Below are 15000 nucleotides of genomic sequence, written 5' to 3' on the forward strand. Positions count from 1 at the left end.
GGAGGAGAACGGCATCGTTCTGGACCCCCTCAAAGCCCCCTGTACAGTAATAATGTGTTATCCCAGGTGTACAGGAGGGAGGTGGAGGAGAACGGCATCGTTCTGGACCCCCTCAAAGCCCCCTGTACAGTAATAATGTGTTATCCCAGGTGTACAGGAGGGAGGTGGAGGAGAACGGCATCGTTCTGGACCCCCTCAAAGCCCCCTGTACAGTAATAATGTGTTATCCCAGGTGTACAGGAGGGAGGTGGAGGAGAACGGCATCGTTCTGGACCCCCTCAAAGCCCCCTGTACAGTAATAATGTGTTATCCCAGGTGTACAGGAGGGAGGTGGAGGAGAACGGCATCGTTCTGGACCCCCTCAAAGCCCCCTGTACAGTAATAATGTGTTATTCCAGGTGTACAGGAGGGAGGTGGAGGAGAACGGCATCGTTCTGGACCCCCTCAAAGCCCCCTGTACAGTAATAATGTGTTATCCCAGGTGTACAGGAGGGAGGTGGAGGAGAACGGCATCGTTCTGGACCCCCTCAAAGCCCCCTGTACAGTAATAATGTGTTATCCCAGGTGTACAGGAGGGAGGTGGAGGAGAACGGCATCGTTCTGGACCCCCTCAAAGCCCCCTGTACAGTAATAATGTGTTATCCCAGGTGTACAGGAGGGAGGTGGAGGAGAACGGCATCGTTCTGGACCCCCTCAAAGCCCCCTGTACAGTAATAATGTGTTATCCCAGGTGTACAGGAGGGAGGTGGAGGAGAACGGCATCGTTCTGGACCCCCTCAAAGCCCCCTGTACAGTAATAATGTGTTATTCCAGGTGTACAGGAGGGAGGTGGAGGAGAACGGCATCGTTCTGGACCCCCTCAAAGCCCCCTGTACAGTAATAATGTGTTATTCCAGGTGTACAGGAGGGAGGTGGAGGAGAACGGCATCGTTCTGGACCCCCTCAAAGCCCCCTGTACAGTAATAATGTGTTATCCCAGGTGTACAGGAGGGAGGTGGAGGAGAACGGCATCGTTCTGGACCCCCTCAAAGCCCCCTGTACAGTAATAATGTGTTATCCCAGGTGTACAGGAGGGAGGTGGAGGAGAACGGCATCGTTCTGGACCCCCTCAAAGCCCCCTGTACAGTAATAATGTGTTATCCCAGGTGTACAGGAGGGAGGTGGAGGAGAACGGCATCGTTCTGGACCCCCTCAAAGCCCCCTGTACAGTAATAATGTGTTATCCCAGGTGTACAGGAGGGAGGTGGAGGAGAACGGCATCGTTCTGGACCCCCTCAAAGCCCCCTGTACAGTAATAATGTGTTATTCCAGGTGTACAGGAGGGAGGTGGAGGAGAACGGCATCGTTCTGGACCCCCTCAAAGCCCCCTGTACAGTAATAATGTGTTATTCCAGGTGTACAGGAGGGAGGTGGAGGAGAACGGCATCGTTCTGGACCCCCTCAAAGCCCCCTGTACAGTAATAATGTGTTATCCCAGGTGTACAGGAGGGAGGTGGAGGAGAACGGCATCGTTCTGGACCCCCTCAAAGCCCCCTGTACAGTAATAATGTGTTATTCCAGGTGTACAGGAGGGAGGTGGAGGAGAACGGCATCGTTCTGGACCCCCTCAAAGCCCCCTGTACAGTAATAATGTGTTATTCCAGGTGTACAGGAGGGAGGTGGAGGAGAACGGCATCGTTCTGGACCCCCTCAAAGCCCCCTGTACAGTAATAATGTGTTATCCCAGGTGTACAGGAGGGAGGTGGAGGAGAACGGCATCGTTCTGGACCCCCTCAAAGCCCCCTGTACAGTAATAATGTGTTATTCCAGGTGTACAGGAGGGAGGTGGAGGAGAACGGCATCGTTCTGGACCCCCTCAAAGCCCCCTGTACAGTAATAATGTGTTATCCCAGGTGTACAGGAGGGAGGTGGAGGAGAACGGCATCGTTCTGGACCCCCTCAAAGCCCCCTGTACAGTAATAATGTGTTATCCCAGGTGTACAGGAGGGAGGTGGAGGAGAACGGCATCGTTCTGGACCCCCTCAAAGCCCCCTGTACAGTAATAATGTGTTATCCCAGGTGTACAGGAGGGAGGTGGAGGAGAACGGCATCGTTCTGGACCCCCTCAAAGCCCCCTGTACAGTAATAATGTGTTATTCCAGGTGTACAGGAGGGAGGTGGAGGAGAACGGCATCGTTCTGGACCCCCTCAAAGCCCCCTGTACAGTAATAATGTGTTATTCCAGGTGTACAGGAGGGAGGTGGAGGAGAACGGCATCGTTCTGGACCCCCTCAAAGCCCCCTGTACAGTAATAATGTGTTATTCCAGGTGTACAGGAGGGAGGTGGAGGAGAACGGCATCGTTCTGGACCCCCTCAAAGCCCCCTGTACAGTAATAATGTGTTATTCCAGGTGTACAGGAGGGAGGTGGAGGAGAACGGCATCGTTCTGGACCCCCTCAAAGCCCCCTGTACAGTAATAATGTGTTATTCCAGGTGTACAGGAGGGAGGTGGAGGAGAACGGCATCGTTCTGGACCCCCTCAAAGCCCCCTGTACAGTAATAATGTGTTATCCCAGGTGTACAGGAGGGAGGTGGAGGAGAACGGCATCGTTCTGGACCCCCTCAAAGCCCCCTGTACAGTAATAATGTGTTATTCCAGGTGTACAGGAGGGAGGTGGAGGAGAACGGCATCGTTCTGGACCCCCTCAAAGCCCCCTGTACAGTAATAATGTGTTATCCCAGGTGTACAGGAGGGAGGTGGAGGAGAACGGCATCGTTCTGGACCCCCTCAAAGCCCCCTGTACAGTAATAATGTGTTATCCCAGGTGTACAGGAGGGAGGTGGAGGAGAACGGCATCGTTCTGGACCCCCTCAAAGCCCCCTGTACAGTAATAATGTGTTATCCCAGGTGTACAGGAGGGAGGTGGAGGAGAACGGCATCGTTCTGGACCCCCTCAAAGCCCCCTGTACAGTAATAATGTGTTATTCCAGGTGTACAGGAGGGAGGTGGAGGAGAACGGCATCGTTCTGGACCCCCTCAAAGCCCCCTGTACAGTAATAATGTGTTATTCCAGGTGTACAGGAGGGAGGTGGAGGAGAACGGCATCGTTCTGGACCCCCTCAAAGCCCCCTGTACAGTAATAATGTGTTATTCCAGGTGTACAGGAGGGAGGTGGAGGAGAACGGCATCGTTCTGGACCCCCTCAAAGCCCCCTGTACAGTAATAATGTGTTATTCCAGGTGTACAGGAGGGAGGTGGAGGAGAACGGCATCGTTCTGGACCCCCTCAAAGCCCCCTGTACAGTAATAATGTGTTATTCCAGGTGTACAGGAGGGAGGTGGAGGAGAACGGCATCGTTCTGGACCCCCTCAAAGCCCCCTGTACAGTAATAATGTGTTATTCCAGGTGTACAGGAGGGAGGTGGAGGAGAACGGCATCGTTCTGGACCCCCTCAAAGCCCCCTGTACAGTAATAATGTGTTATTCCAGGTGTACAGGAGGGAGGTGGAGGAGAACGGCATCGTTCTGGACCCCCTCAAAGCCCCCTGTACAGTAATAATGTGTTATTCCAGGTGTACAGGAGGGAGGTGGAGGAGAACGGCATCGTTCTGACCCCCTCAAAGCCCCCTGTACAGTAATAATGTGTTATTCCAGGTGTACAGGAGGGAGGTGGAGGAGAACGGCATCGTTCTGGACCCCCTCAAAGCCCCCTGTACAGTAATAATGTGTTATTCCAGGTGTACAGGAGGGAGGTGGAGGAGAACGGCATCGTTCTGGACCCCCTCAAAGCCACCCATGCAGTGAAAGGAGTGACGGGACACGAGGTGTGTCACTATTTCTGGGACACGTCCGTCAGGATGGACTGGGAGAGTAAGTCTCTAATACCCAGTGGCGTGCACAGAGAGACACTAGGGGGTGCTAGAGCACCCCCTGCCCTTTTGGCAATGTGCCCTTTAAAAAAAAAAAAAAAAAATGTTTCTTTTTTTTTTTTGATTTCTCAAAAATAGCAGACCTACAAGCTCATAGCGCGCCACTCGGTGGCGCGCTATGAGCTTGTAGATCTGCTATTTTTCAATAGCTAAAGCATAACATAATGCTAACACCAAAAGGGGTTCCCGCCCAAAATGGATTAAGGCAACCGGCCGGTTCCACGCGCTGCACAAGGTGCCCTTTTTTAACTTGAGCACCTGCCCCTCTAAATGTCTGTGCACGCCACTGTCTATTACCCCCCTAATACCCCTCTATTACCCCCCTAATACCCCTCTATTACCCCCCTATTACCCCTCCAGGGGTTGACACTAAGGTCTCAGAGGCACTTGCCCGTCGGGCAAGTAAAGGTCATGTTCCACTTGCCCTCAGCTCATGGCCACTTGCCCCCCAAAATATATTGTAGGCCTACATTTTGCATTAGTTTATATTTTAACGTATTTTTGAGTGGTGTAAACCACTCCTACAACTGGCTTTGTTAGTCTGTGCAGAAAAAATGAGCATGGTTGCTATGTTCACCCTGTTCACCCGGGTGTGATTTCATTACGTCAGACATGATTTCATTACGTCAGACAGGCTATATAAGACCTTACACCACTCAGTTCACACGGGTGTGATTCTTTTTTACTTTCTACTTGCATACTTGCAACGTTTCCTTTCCCAGTTGGAAACTTTGAAAACTATGTTTTCTTTAAGTCACAATAGGCTACAGTAAACAATCAAGTTATGTAAATACTATATTTTATTTTAACAATACGAGGTTTATTTTAATAACATTAGAGGTATCTCTCTTATCAGTATCAGCGTGAGATGAGTGTTGAATGACTGGCAACCATTAAACAACGACGTTCTGAAAACACAATAAACCAACCAGTGATGGTATTGTTGACAATTGGCAGGCAATGTATATTGATGTGTGCACTGTGCACGTTCTGCGAGATTTACTTCGTGGTACAACGGTGTTGTGTGCCGAAAACAGCTGATCCACACACAAGCTCTCGGCGCATCGCATCCCAAGCGTTGTGAAGCATGCATGCAACATTCGAGGCGCGACACCGCCGTACGACGGAGCATCGCCGCATAGTGTTGCTCGGGCAGAGCTTTATTGGCGACTCGCGAAGCGGGTTGTGGCGTCGTCATGATGACATGTTTAGATTGGTTACCGACTGAACATACCGGTCAGAAAGCTGGGGAAGGCACAGCAAAACTTTGCAGAGGACGGTGCTGTAGTAGCAGCCATGGAAACGCGACAGCCCACTCCTCGAGAAACTTTCGCTGACGTCGTTCTGACTCATTTACTTTTTCTATCGTCACTTTTTCCTCTCTGTGACTGTCCGTAGTATTTTTTTCATTTTCCCCATCAGGCTGCTGGCCTGTTTTGGGGGGCTCATGAGCCGGGAGCTCTCTCATAGCTTCACGCGTGCTAGTAGAGCTACAGTGTGTGGTGGTGGCGGAGGGGGGGGGGGGGGGGGGGGGGGGGGGTTGCTTGGGAGGGAGAGGCGTGATTTTTTGGGAGAGAGATAGAAAGCAGGGGAAGATGCGGGGGCGGCGTGCAATGATCACGTTCAAGACATGATATATATCTCATGTTGTGTAAATGTTTATATAGCCAACTAAACTAAGACGTTCACTCAAAATGCACACTTGCCCGATCGGGCAACCCGGTAGCAACCTTCACCTGCCCGACCATTCTTTTAACTTGCCACGGGCAGGCGGGCAACCGTTAGCGTCAACCCCTGCCCCTCTATAGTAGAGGAACCGTTAGCGTCAACCCCTGCCCCTCTATAGTAGAGGAACCGTTAGCGTCAACCCCTGCCCCTCTATAGTAGAGGAACCGTTAGCGTCAACCCCTGCCCCTCTATAGTAGAGGAACCGTTAGCGTCAACCCCTGCCCCTCTATAGTAGAGGAACCGTTAGCGTCAACCCCTGCCCCTCTATAGTAGAGGAACCGTTAGCGTCAACCCCTGCCCCTCTATAGTAGAGGAACCGTTAGCGTCAACCCCTGCCCCTCTATAGTAGAGGAACCGTTAGCGTCAACCCCTGCCCCTCTATAGTAGAGGAACCGTTAGCGTCAACCCCTGCCCCTCTATAGTAGAGGAACCGTTAGCGTCAACCCCTGCCCCTCTATAGTAGAGGAACCGTTAGCGTCAACCCCTGCCCCTCTATAGTAGAGGAGGTGTTGTCTTTTCAGCCACCATAGAAAACTCTGTCTACCTTTAAGTGTTACATAGAAAACTCTGTCTACCTTTAAGTGTTACATAGAAAACTCTGTCTACCTTTAAGTGTTACATAGAAAACTCTGTCTACCTTTAAGTGTTACACAGAAAACCGTGTATCTTTAAGTGTTACATAGAAAACCGTGTATCTTTAAGTGTTACATAGAAAACTGTGTCTAACGTAAAGTGTTGTCTTTTCAGCCACCATAGAAAACTTCAACGTGGTTGAAACCATGTCGGAGAACGCCGTCATAGTTTACCAGACTCACAAGGTAAATATAAATATATCATAGTTTACCAGACTCACAAGGTAAATATAAATATATCATAGTTTACCAGACTCACAAGGTCAATATAAATATATCATAGTTTACCAGACTCACAAGGTAAATATAAATATATCATAGTTTACCAGACTCACAAGGTAAATATAAATATATCATAGTTTACCAGACTCACAAGGTAAATATAAATATATCATAGTTTACCAGACTCACAAGGTAAATAAATAGTAAATACATATTTATACATGTATCAATACCTCATAGTTTACCAGACTCACAAGGTATATAAATACATATTTATACATGTATCAATACCTCATAGTTTTCCAGAGGGTAAATACATATTTATACAGGCAGTGTTGGGAAAGGTCATCTTTTTTATGAACTAGTTCAGTTCATAGTTCATAATTCAACATTTTGAACTAAAGTTCATGGTTCCAAAAAAATTAACTATTTTAGTTATTTTTCGTCCTTTCTTTTCTTTTTCCTAAATCATTGCCACAGCCCATAGAAATGAACCACAGACTGTATTCCTATTGGGATACATTTGGGATTAATAAAGTGACTGTATTCCTATTGGGAATACATTTGGGATTAATAAAGTGACTGTATTCCTATTGGGATACATTTGGGATTAATAAAGTGACAACTTTTACAATATAAAAATAGCTCTTTTACAAAGTGAAATGCCACCAAATTCTTATTATGGGCCAACTTGTGAAAGCTGCATGCTTTTATTGTGAAGGCTCTCAGTTCTCAGTTCAGGTCTGCTGAAAATAGCTGATCTACAAGCTCAGTCATTTAACATGCATCTCTATGGAGGAGAAGGACAGCCAATGGGGGAGAAGGACAGCTCACCATCAGCGTGGAGTGGGTGGGGCTTAGCGTAGGGCTAATTATGACATAATGAGCACATGGATGAGATTTGACCAATGGTTGTGCTTGCAGAGGGTTTGGCCCGCCTCCCAGAGAGACGTGCTCTACCTATCGGCTATCAGGAAGATCCTGGCGACCAATGAGAACGACCCTGACACCTGGTTGGTCTGCAACTTCTCTGTCGACCACGACAACGCTATGGTGAGTTTATGTAGCTCTGCTGCCCCCCTGTGGTGGGATGGAGTATAGCTCTGTTGTCACTATAGCTCAATGTGTCCTTATATTATCACCACTTTACCCAAATACAGCTCAATGTGTTCTTATATTATCATCACTTTACCCAAATACAGCTCAATGTGTTCTTATATTATCATCACTTTACCCAAATACAGCTCAATGTGTCCTTATATTATCACCACTTTACCCAAATACAGCTCAATGTGTTCTTATATTATCACCACTTTACCCAAATACAGCTCAATGTGTTCTTATATTATCACCACTTTACCCAAATACAGCTCAATGTGTTCTTATATTATCACCACTTTACCCAAATACAGCTCAATGTGTTCTTATATTATCACCACTTTACCCAAATACAGCTCAATGTGTTCTTATATTATCACCACTTTACCCAAATACAGCTCAATGTGTCCTTATATTATCATCACTTTACCCAAATACAGCTCAATGTGTCCTTATATTATCACCACTTTACCCAAATACAGCTCAATGTGTCCTTATATTATCACCACTTTACCCAAATACAGCTCAATGTGTTCTTATATTATCACCACTTTACCCAAATACAGCTCAATGTGTTCTTATATTATCACCACTTTACCCAAATACAGCTCAATGTGTCCTTATATTATCACCACTTTACCCAAATACAGCTCAATGTGTTCTTATATTATCACCACTTTACCCAAATACAGCTCAATGTGTCCTTATATTATCACCACTTTACCCAAATACAGCTCAATGTGTCCTTATATTATCACCACTTTACCCAAATACAGCTCAATGTGTCCTTATATTATCACCACTTTACCCAAATACAGCTCAATGTGTCCTTATATTATCACCTTTACCCAAATACAGCTCAATGTGTCCTTATATTATCACCACTTTACCCAAATACAGCTCAATGTGTTCTTATATTATCACCACTTTACCCAAATACAGCTCAATGTGTTCTTATATTATCACCACTTTACCCAAATACAGCTCAATGTGTTCTTATATTATCACCACTTTACCCAAATACAGCTCAATGTGTTCTTATATTATCACCACTTTACCCAAATACAGCTCAATGTGTTCTTATATTATCACCACTTTACCCAAATACAGCTCAATGTGTCCTTATATTATCATCACTTTACCCAAATACAGCTCAATGTGTTCTTATATTATCACCACTTTACCCAAATACAGCTCAATGTGTCCTTATATTATCACCACTTTACCCAAATACAGCTCAATGTGTTCTTATATTATCACCTTTACCCAAATACAGCTCAATGTGTCCTTATATTATCATCACTTTACCCAAATACAGCTCAATGTGTCCTTATATTATCACCACTTTACCCAAATACAGCTCAATGTGTCCTTATATTATCATCACTTTACCCAAATACAGCTCAATGTGTTCTTATATTATCACCACTTTACCCAAATACAGCTCAATGTGTTCTTATATTATCACCACTTTACCCAAATACAGCTCAATGTGTCCTTATATTATCATCACTTTACCCAAATACAGCTCAATGTGTTCTTATATTATCACCACTTTACCCAAATACAGCTCAATGTGTTCTTATATTATCACCTTTACCCAAATACAGCTCAATGTGTCCTTATATTATCACCACTTTACCCAAATACAGCTCAATGTGTTCTTATATTATCACCACTTTACCCAAATACAGCTCAATGTGTCCTTATATTATCATCACTTTACCCAAATACAGCTCAATGTGTCCTTATATTATCATCACTTTACCCAAATACAGCTCAATGTGTTCTTATATTATCACCACTTTACCCAAATACAGCTCAATGTGTTCTTATATTATCACCACTTTACCCAAATACAGCTCAATGTGTTCTTATATTATCACCACTTTACCCAAATACAGCTCAATGTGTTCTTATATTATCACCACTTTACCCAAATACAGCTCAATGTGTTCTTATATTATCACCACTTTACCCAAATACAGCTCAATGTGTTCTTATATTATCACCACTTTACCCAAATACAGCTCAATGTGTTCTTATATTATCACCACTTTACCCAAATACAGCTCAATGTGTTCTTATATTATCACCTTTACCCAAATACAGCTCAATGTGTCCTTATATTATCACCACTTTACCCAAATACAGCTCAATGTGTTCTTATATTATCACCACTTTACCCAAATACAGCTCAATGTGTTCTTATATTATCATCACTTTACCCAAATACAGCTCAATGTGTCCTTATATTATCACCACTTTACCCAAATACAGCTCAATGTGTTCTTATATTATCACCACTTTACCCAAATACAGCTCAATGTGTTCTTATATTATCATCACTTTACCCAAATACAGCTCAATGTGTCCTTATATTATCACCACTTTACCCAAATACAGCTCAATGTGTTCTTATATTATCACCACTTTACCCAAATACAGCTCAATGTGTTCTTATATTATCACCACTTTACCCAAATACAGCTCAATGTGTTCTTATATTATCACCACTTTACCCAAATACAGCTCAATGTGTCCTTATATTATCACCACTTTACCCAAATACAGCTCAATGTGTCCTTATATTATCACCACTTTACCCAAATACAGCTCAATGTGTCCTTATATTATCATCACTTTACCCAAATACAGCTCAATGTGTCCTTATATTATCATCACTTTACCCAAATACAGCTCAATGTGTCCTTATATTATCACCACTTTACCCAAATACAGCTCAATGTGTCCTTATATTATCATCACTTTACCCAAATACAGCTCAATGTGTTCTTATATTATCACCACTTTACCCAAATACAGCTCAATGTGTTCTTATATTATCACCTTTACCCAAATACAGCTCAATGTGTCCTTATATTATCACCTTTACCCAAATACAGCTCAATGTGTTCTTATATTATCACCTTTACCCAAATACAGCTCAATGTGTCCTTATATTATCACCTTTACCCAAATACAGCTCAATGTGTTCTTATATTATCATCTTTACCTCAAATACAGCTCAATGTGTTCTTATATTATCACCACTTTACCCAAATACAGCTCAATGTGTTCTTATATTATCACCTTTACCCAAATACAGCTCAATGTGTTCTTATATTATCACCACTTTACCCAAATACAGCTCAATGTGTTCTTATATTATCACCTTTACCCAAATACAGCTCAATGTGTTCTTATATTATCACCACTTTACCCAAATACAGCTCAATGTGTTCTTATATTATCACCTTTACCCAAATACAGCTCAATGTGTTCTTATATTATCACCTTTACCCAAATACAGCTCAATGTGTCCTTATATTATCACCTTTACCCAAATACAGCTCAATGTGTTCTTATATTATCACCTTTACCCAAATACAGCTCAATGTGTCCTTATATTATCATCACTTTACCCAAATACAGCTCAATGTGTTCTTATATTATCACCTTTACCCAAATACAGCTCAATGTGTCCTTATATTATCACCACTTTACCCAAATACAGCTCAATGTGTTCTTATATTATCACCTTTACCCAAATACAGCTCAATGTGTTCTTATATTATCATCACTTTACCCAAATACAGCTCAATGTGTTCTTATATTATCACCTTTACCCAAATACAGCTCAATGTGTCCTTATATTATCACCACTTTACCCAAATACAGCTCAATGTGTTCTTATATTATCGGTTTGAGTAAAAATCACACCCGTGTGAACTGAGTGGTGCAAGGTCTTATATAGACTGATCAGCTGTGGTCTGACGTGTGTCAGTGACTATAGTAACCATGCTCATTTTTTTGAAATCACACCCGTGTGAACTGAGTGACCATAGTAACCATCATTTTTGAGTGGTGTAAACCACTCCTACAACTGGCTTTGTTAGTTTACGTGTCTGTTCGTACCAAAAAATTAGCATGGTTGCTATGGTCACCCAGTTCACACGGGTGTGATTTCATTACGTCAGACATTACGTCAGACCACAGCTGATCAGTCTATATAAGACCTTACACCACTCTTTTTGGTACAAACACGGGTACACGCGTACAAAGCCAGTTGTTGGAGTGTTTTGCACCACTCAAAAACAGAGAGATGTGTTTGGGTGAGCGGTGAGTCTCTTACCACCGCGGCTCAGTGACGTCATGTTGTAGTTTTAGTAAAAACAGAGAGATGTGTTTGGGTGAGCGGTGAGTCTCTTACCACCGCGGCTCAGTGACGTCTTGTTGTAGTTTTAGTTAAAACAGAGAGATGTGTTTGGGTGAGCGTTGAGTCTCTTACCACCGCGGCTCAGTGACGTCTTGTTGTAGTTTTAGTTAAAACAGAGAGGTGTGTTTGGGTGAGCGTTGAGTCTCTTACCACCGCGGCTCAGTGACGTCATGTTGTAGTTTTAGTAAAAACAGAGAGGTGTGTTTGGGTGAGCGGTGAGTCTCTTACCACCGCGGCTCAGTGACGTCATGTTGTAGTTTTAGTAAAAACAGAGAGGTGTGTTTGGGTGAGCGGTGAGTCTCTTACCACCGCGGCTCAGTGACGTCATGTTGTAGTTTTAGTAAAAACAGAGAGATGTGTTTGGGTGAGCGGTGAGTCTCTTACCACCGCGGCTCAGTGACGTCATGTTGTAGTTTTAGTAAAAACAGAGAGATGTGTTTGGGTGAGCGGTGAGTCTCTTACCACCGCGGCTCAGTGACGTCATGTTGTAGTTTTAGTAAAAACAGAGAGGTGTGTTTGGGTGAGCGGTGAGTCTCTTACCACCGCGGCTCAGTGACGTCATGTTGTAGTTTTAGTAAAAACAGAGAGATGTGTTTGGGTGAGCGGTGAGTCTCTTACCACCGCGGCTCAGTGACGTCATGTTGTAGTTTTAGTAAAAACAGAGAGATGTGTTTGGGTGAGCGGTGAGTCTCTTACCACCGCGGCTCAGTGACGTCATGTTGTAGTTTTAGTAAAAACAGAGAGGTGTGTTTGGGTGAGCGGTGAGTCTCTTACCACCGCGGCTCAGTGACGTCATGTTGTAGTTTTAGTAAAAACAGAGAGATGTGTTTGGGTGAGCGGTGAGTCTCTTACCACCGCGGCTCAGTGACGTCATGTTGTAGTTTTAGTAAAAACAGAGAGATGTGTTTGGGTGAGCGGTGAGTCTCTTACCACCGCGGCTCAGTGATGTCATGTTGTAGTTTTAGTAAAAACAGAGAGATGTGTTTGGGTGAGCGGTGAGTCTCTTACCACCGCGGCTCAGTGACGTCATGTTGTAGTTTTAGTAAAAACAGAGAGGTGTGTTTGGGTGAGCGGTGAGTCTCTTACCACCGCGGCTCAGTGACGTCATGTTGTAGTTTTAGTAAAAACAGAGAGATGTGTTTGGGTGAGCGGTGAGTCTCTTACCACCGCGGCTCAGTGACGTCTTGTTGTAGTTTTAGTTAAAACAGAGAGATGTGTTTGGGTGAGCGTTGAGTCTCTTACCACCGCGGCTCAGTGACGTCATGTTGTAGTTTTAGTAAAAACAGAGAGATGTGTTTGGGTGAGCGGTGAGTCTCTTACCACCGCGGCTCAGTGACGTCATGTTGTAGTTTTAGTAAAAACAGAGAGGTGTGTTTGGGTGAGCGGTGAGTCTCTTACCACCGCGGCTCAGTGACGTCATGTTGTAGTTTTAGTAAAAACAGAGATGTGTTTGGGTGAGCGGTGAGTCTCTTACCACCGCGGCTCAGTGACGTCATGTTGTAGTCATAGTAAAACAGAGAGGTGTGTTTTGGTGAGCGGTGAGTCTCTTACCACCGCGGATCAGTGACGTCATGTTTTCGGTGGTCACCTGATTACCTAAAAATGGACTATGAATAGGCCTTTAGTCTCAATCCAAAACTAAATAATATTGTTGCTGTCGTTGGATCAGATGTGTGTCCACAATTCCATCCATGCTGTATTGATGTTGGTACCAGTAGGAGAGATAACATGATGTTGGTACCAGTAGGAGAGATAACATGATGTTGGTACCAGTAGGAGAGATAACAGGCTGTATTGATGTTGGTACCAGTAGGAGAGATAACAGGTTGTATTGATGTTGGTACCAGTAGGAGAGATAACAGGCTGTATTGATGTTGGTACCAGTAGGAGAGATAACAGGCTGTATTGATGTTGGTACCAGTAGGAGAGATAACAGGCTGTATTGATGTTGGTACCAGTAGGAGAGATAACAGGCTGTATTGATGTTGGTACCAGTAGGAGAGATAACAGGCTGTATTGATGTTGGTACCAGTAGGAGAGATAACAGGCTGTATTACAATTTACAATTTACAATTTACAATTTAGGCATTTAGCAGACGCTCTTAATCCAGAGCGACTTACAATAAGCAAGAACAAAAAGCATGGGAATACATCACATATGTAAAAAGCATTTATCGCGAAACATGCGTAAGCTAAGAACGTGACTAGAACATATCTATATAATGACACTATACATATAAACTATAACTAGAACATATCTATATAATGACACTATACATATAGACTACACATATATGCTATACTATGCTGTACATATATACTATGAAGTGCTATGACTACTATACACTATATACTATGAAGTGCTATGACTACATACAATGCACTTATTGTGCTGTCTACATGACATGCTATAAGTCTGTTTCAAATGCTATATAAGTCTAAGAAGTGCTGTCTAAGGGGGGTAGGGTAAGTGCTATGGGCCATGATGGAGTCTGAAAAGGTGGGTTTTCAGACTACGGCGGAAGATCGGGAGTGATGCTGCAGTTCTGATTGCAACGGGAAGTGCATTCCACAGTTTTGGGGCCAGAAGGGAGAAGAGTTTGGGACGTGTGGAGCGTTGTCCCGGCGTTTTTAGTGAGGGTACTTCCAGCTTCCCTGCGTTGGCTGATCTGAGTGCGCGGGAGGGTTTGTAGGGTTCAATCATGCTGGCAAGATATGGGGGAGCCATACCTTTGGTTGCTTTAAATGCCAACATCAGAGTTTTGTATTCTGTGCGGGCAGCGACCGGGAGCCAGTGCAGGGAGCGGAGCAGGGGGGAGACATGTGAGAATTTTGGCTGGTTGAAGACCAAGCGAGCTGCGGCATTTTGGATCAGTTGGAGAGGCTTCAGTGCACATGCCGGTAAGCCAGTATTGATGTTGGTACCAGTAGGAGAGATAACAGGTTGTATTGATGTTGGTACCAGTAGGAGAGATAACAGGTTGTATTGATGTTGGTACCAGTAGGAGAGATAACAGGTTGTATTGATGTTGGTACCAGTAGGAGAGATAACAGGCTGTATTGATGTTGGTACCAGTAGGAGAGATAACAGGCTGTATTGATGTTGGTACCAGTAGGAGAGATAACAGGCTGTATTGATGGTGGTACCAGTAGGAGAGATAACAGGCAAACAGTGGTCAAAATAACAATTCT

General features: G+C 44.2%; 1 protein-coding gene across 1 annotated transcript in view; it reads left to right on the top strand.

Moving 5' to 3' along the window:
• Positions 1-3717: 3717 nt before the first annotated feature.
• Positions 3718-15000, top strand: part of LOC306919082 (ceramide transfer protein-like) — a gene marked incomplete at its 5' end in the record, with an annotated part of 15890 nt that continues 4607 nt past the window's right edge. The window contains 3 exons of the mRNA XM_079531917.1: positions 3718-3850; positions 6385-6455; positions 7416-7544. Coding sequence (XP_079388043.1) covers positions 3718-3850; positions 6385-6455; positions 7416-7544 — 333 coding nt within the window. The remainder of the gene's footprint in view (positions 3851-6384; positions 6456-7415; positions 7545-15000) is intronic.

Source organism: Electrona antarctica, assembly GCF_951216825.1.
Source record: "Electrona antarctica genome assembly, contig: scaffold_627, whole genome shotgun sequence".
Taxonomy (NCBI): domain Eukaryota; kingdom Metazoa; phylum Chordata; class Actinopteri; order Myctophiformes; family Myctophidae; genus Electrona; species Electrona antarctica.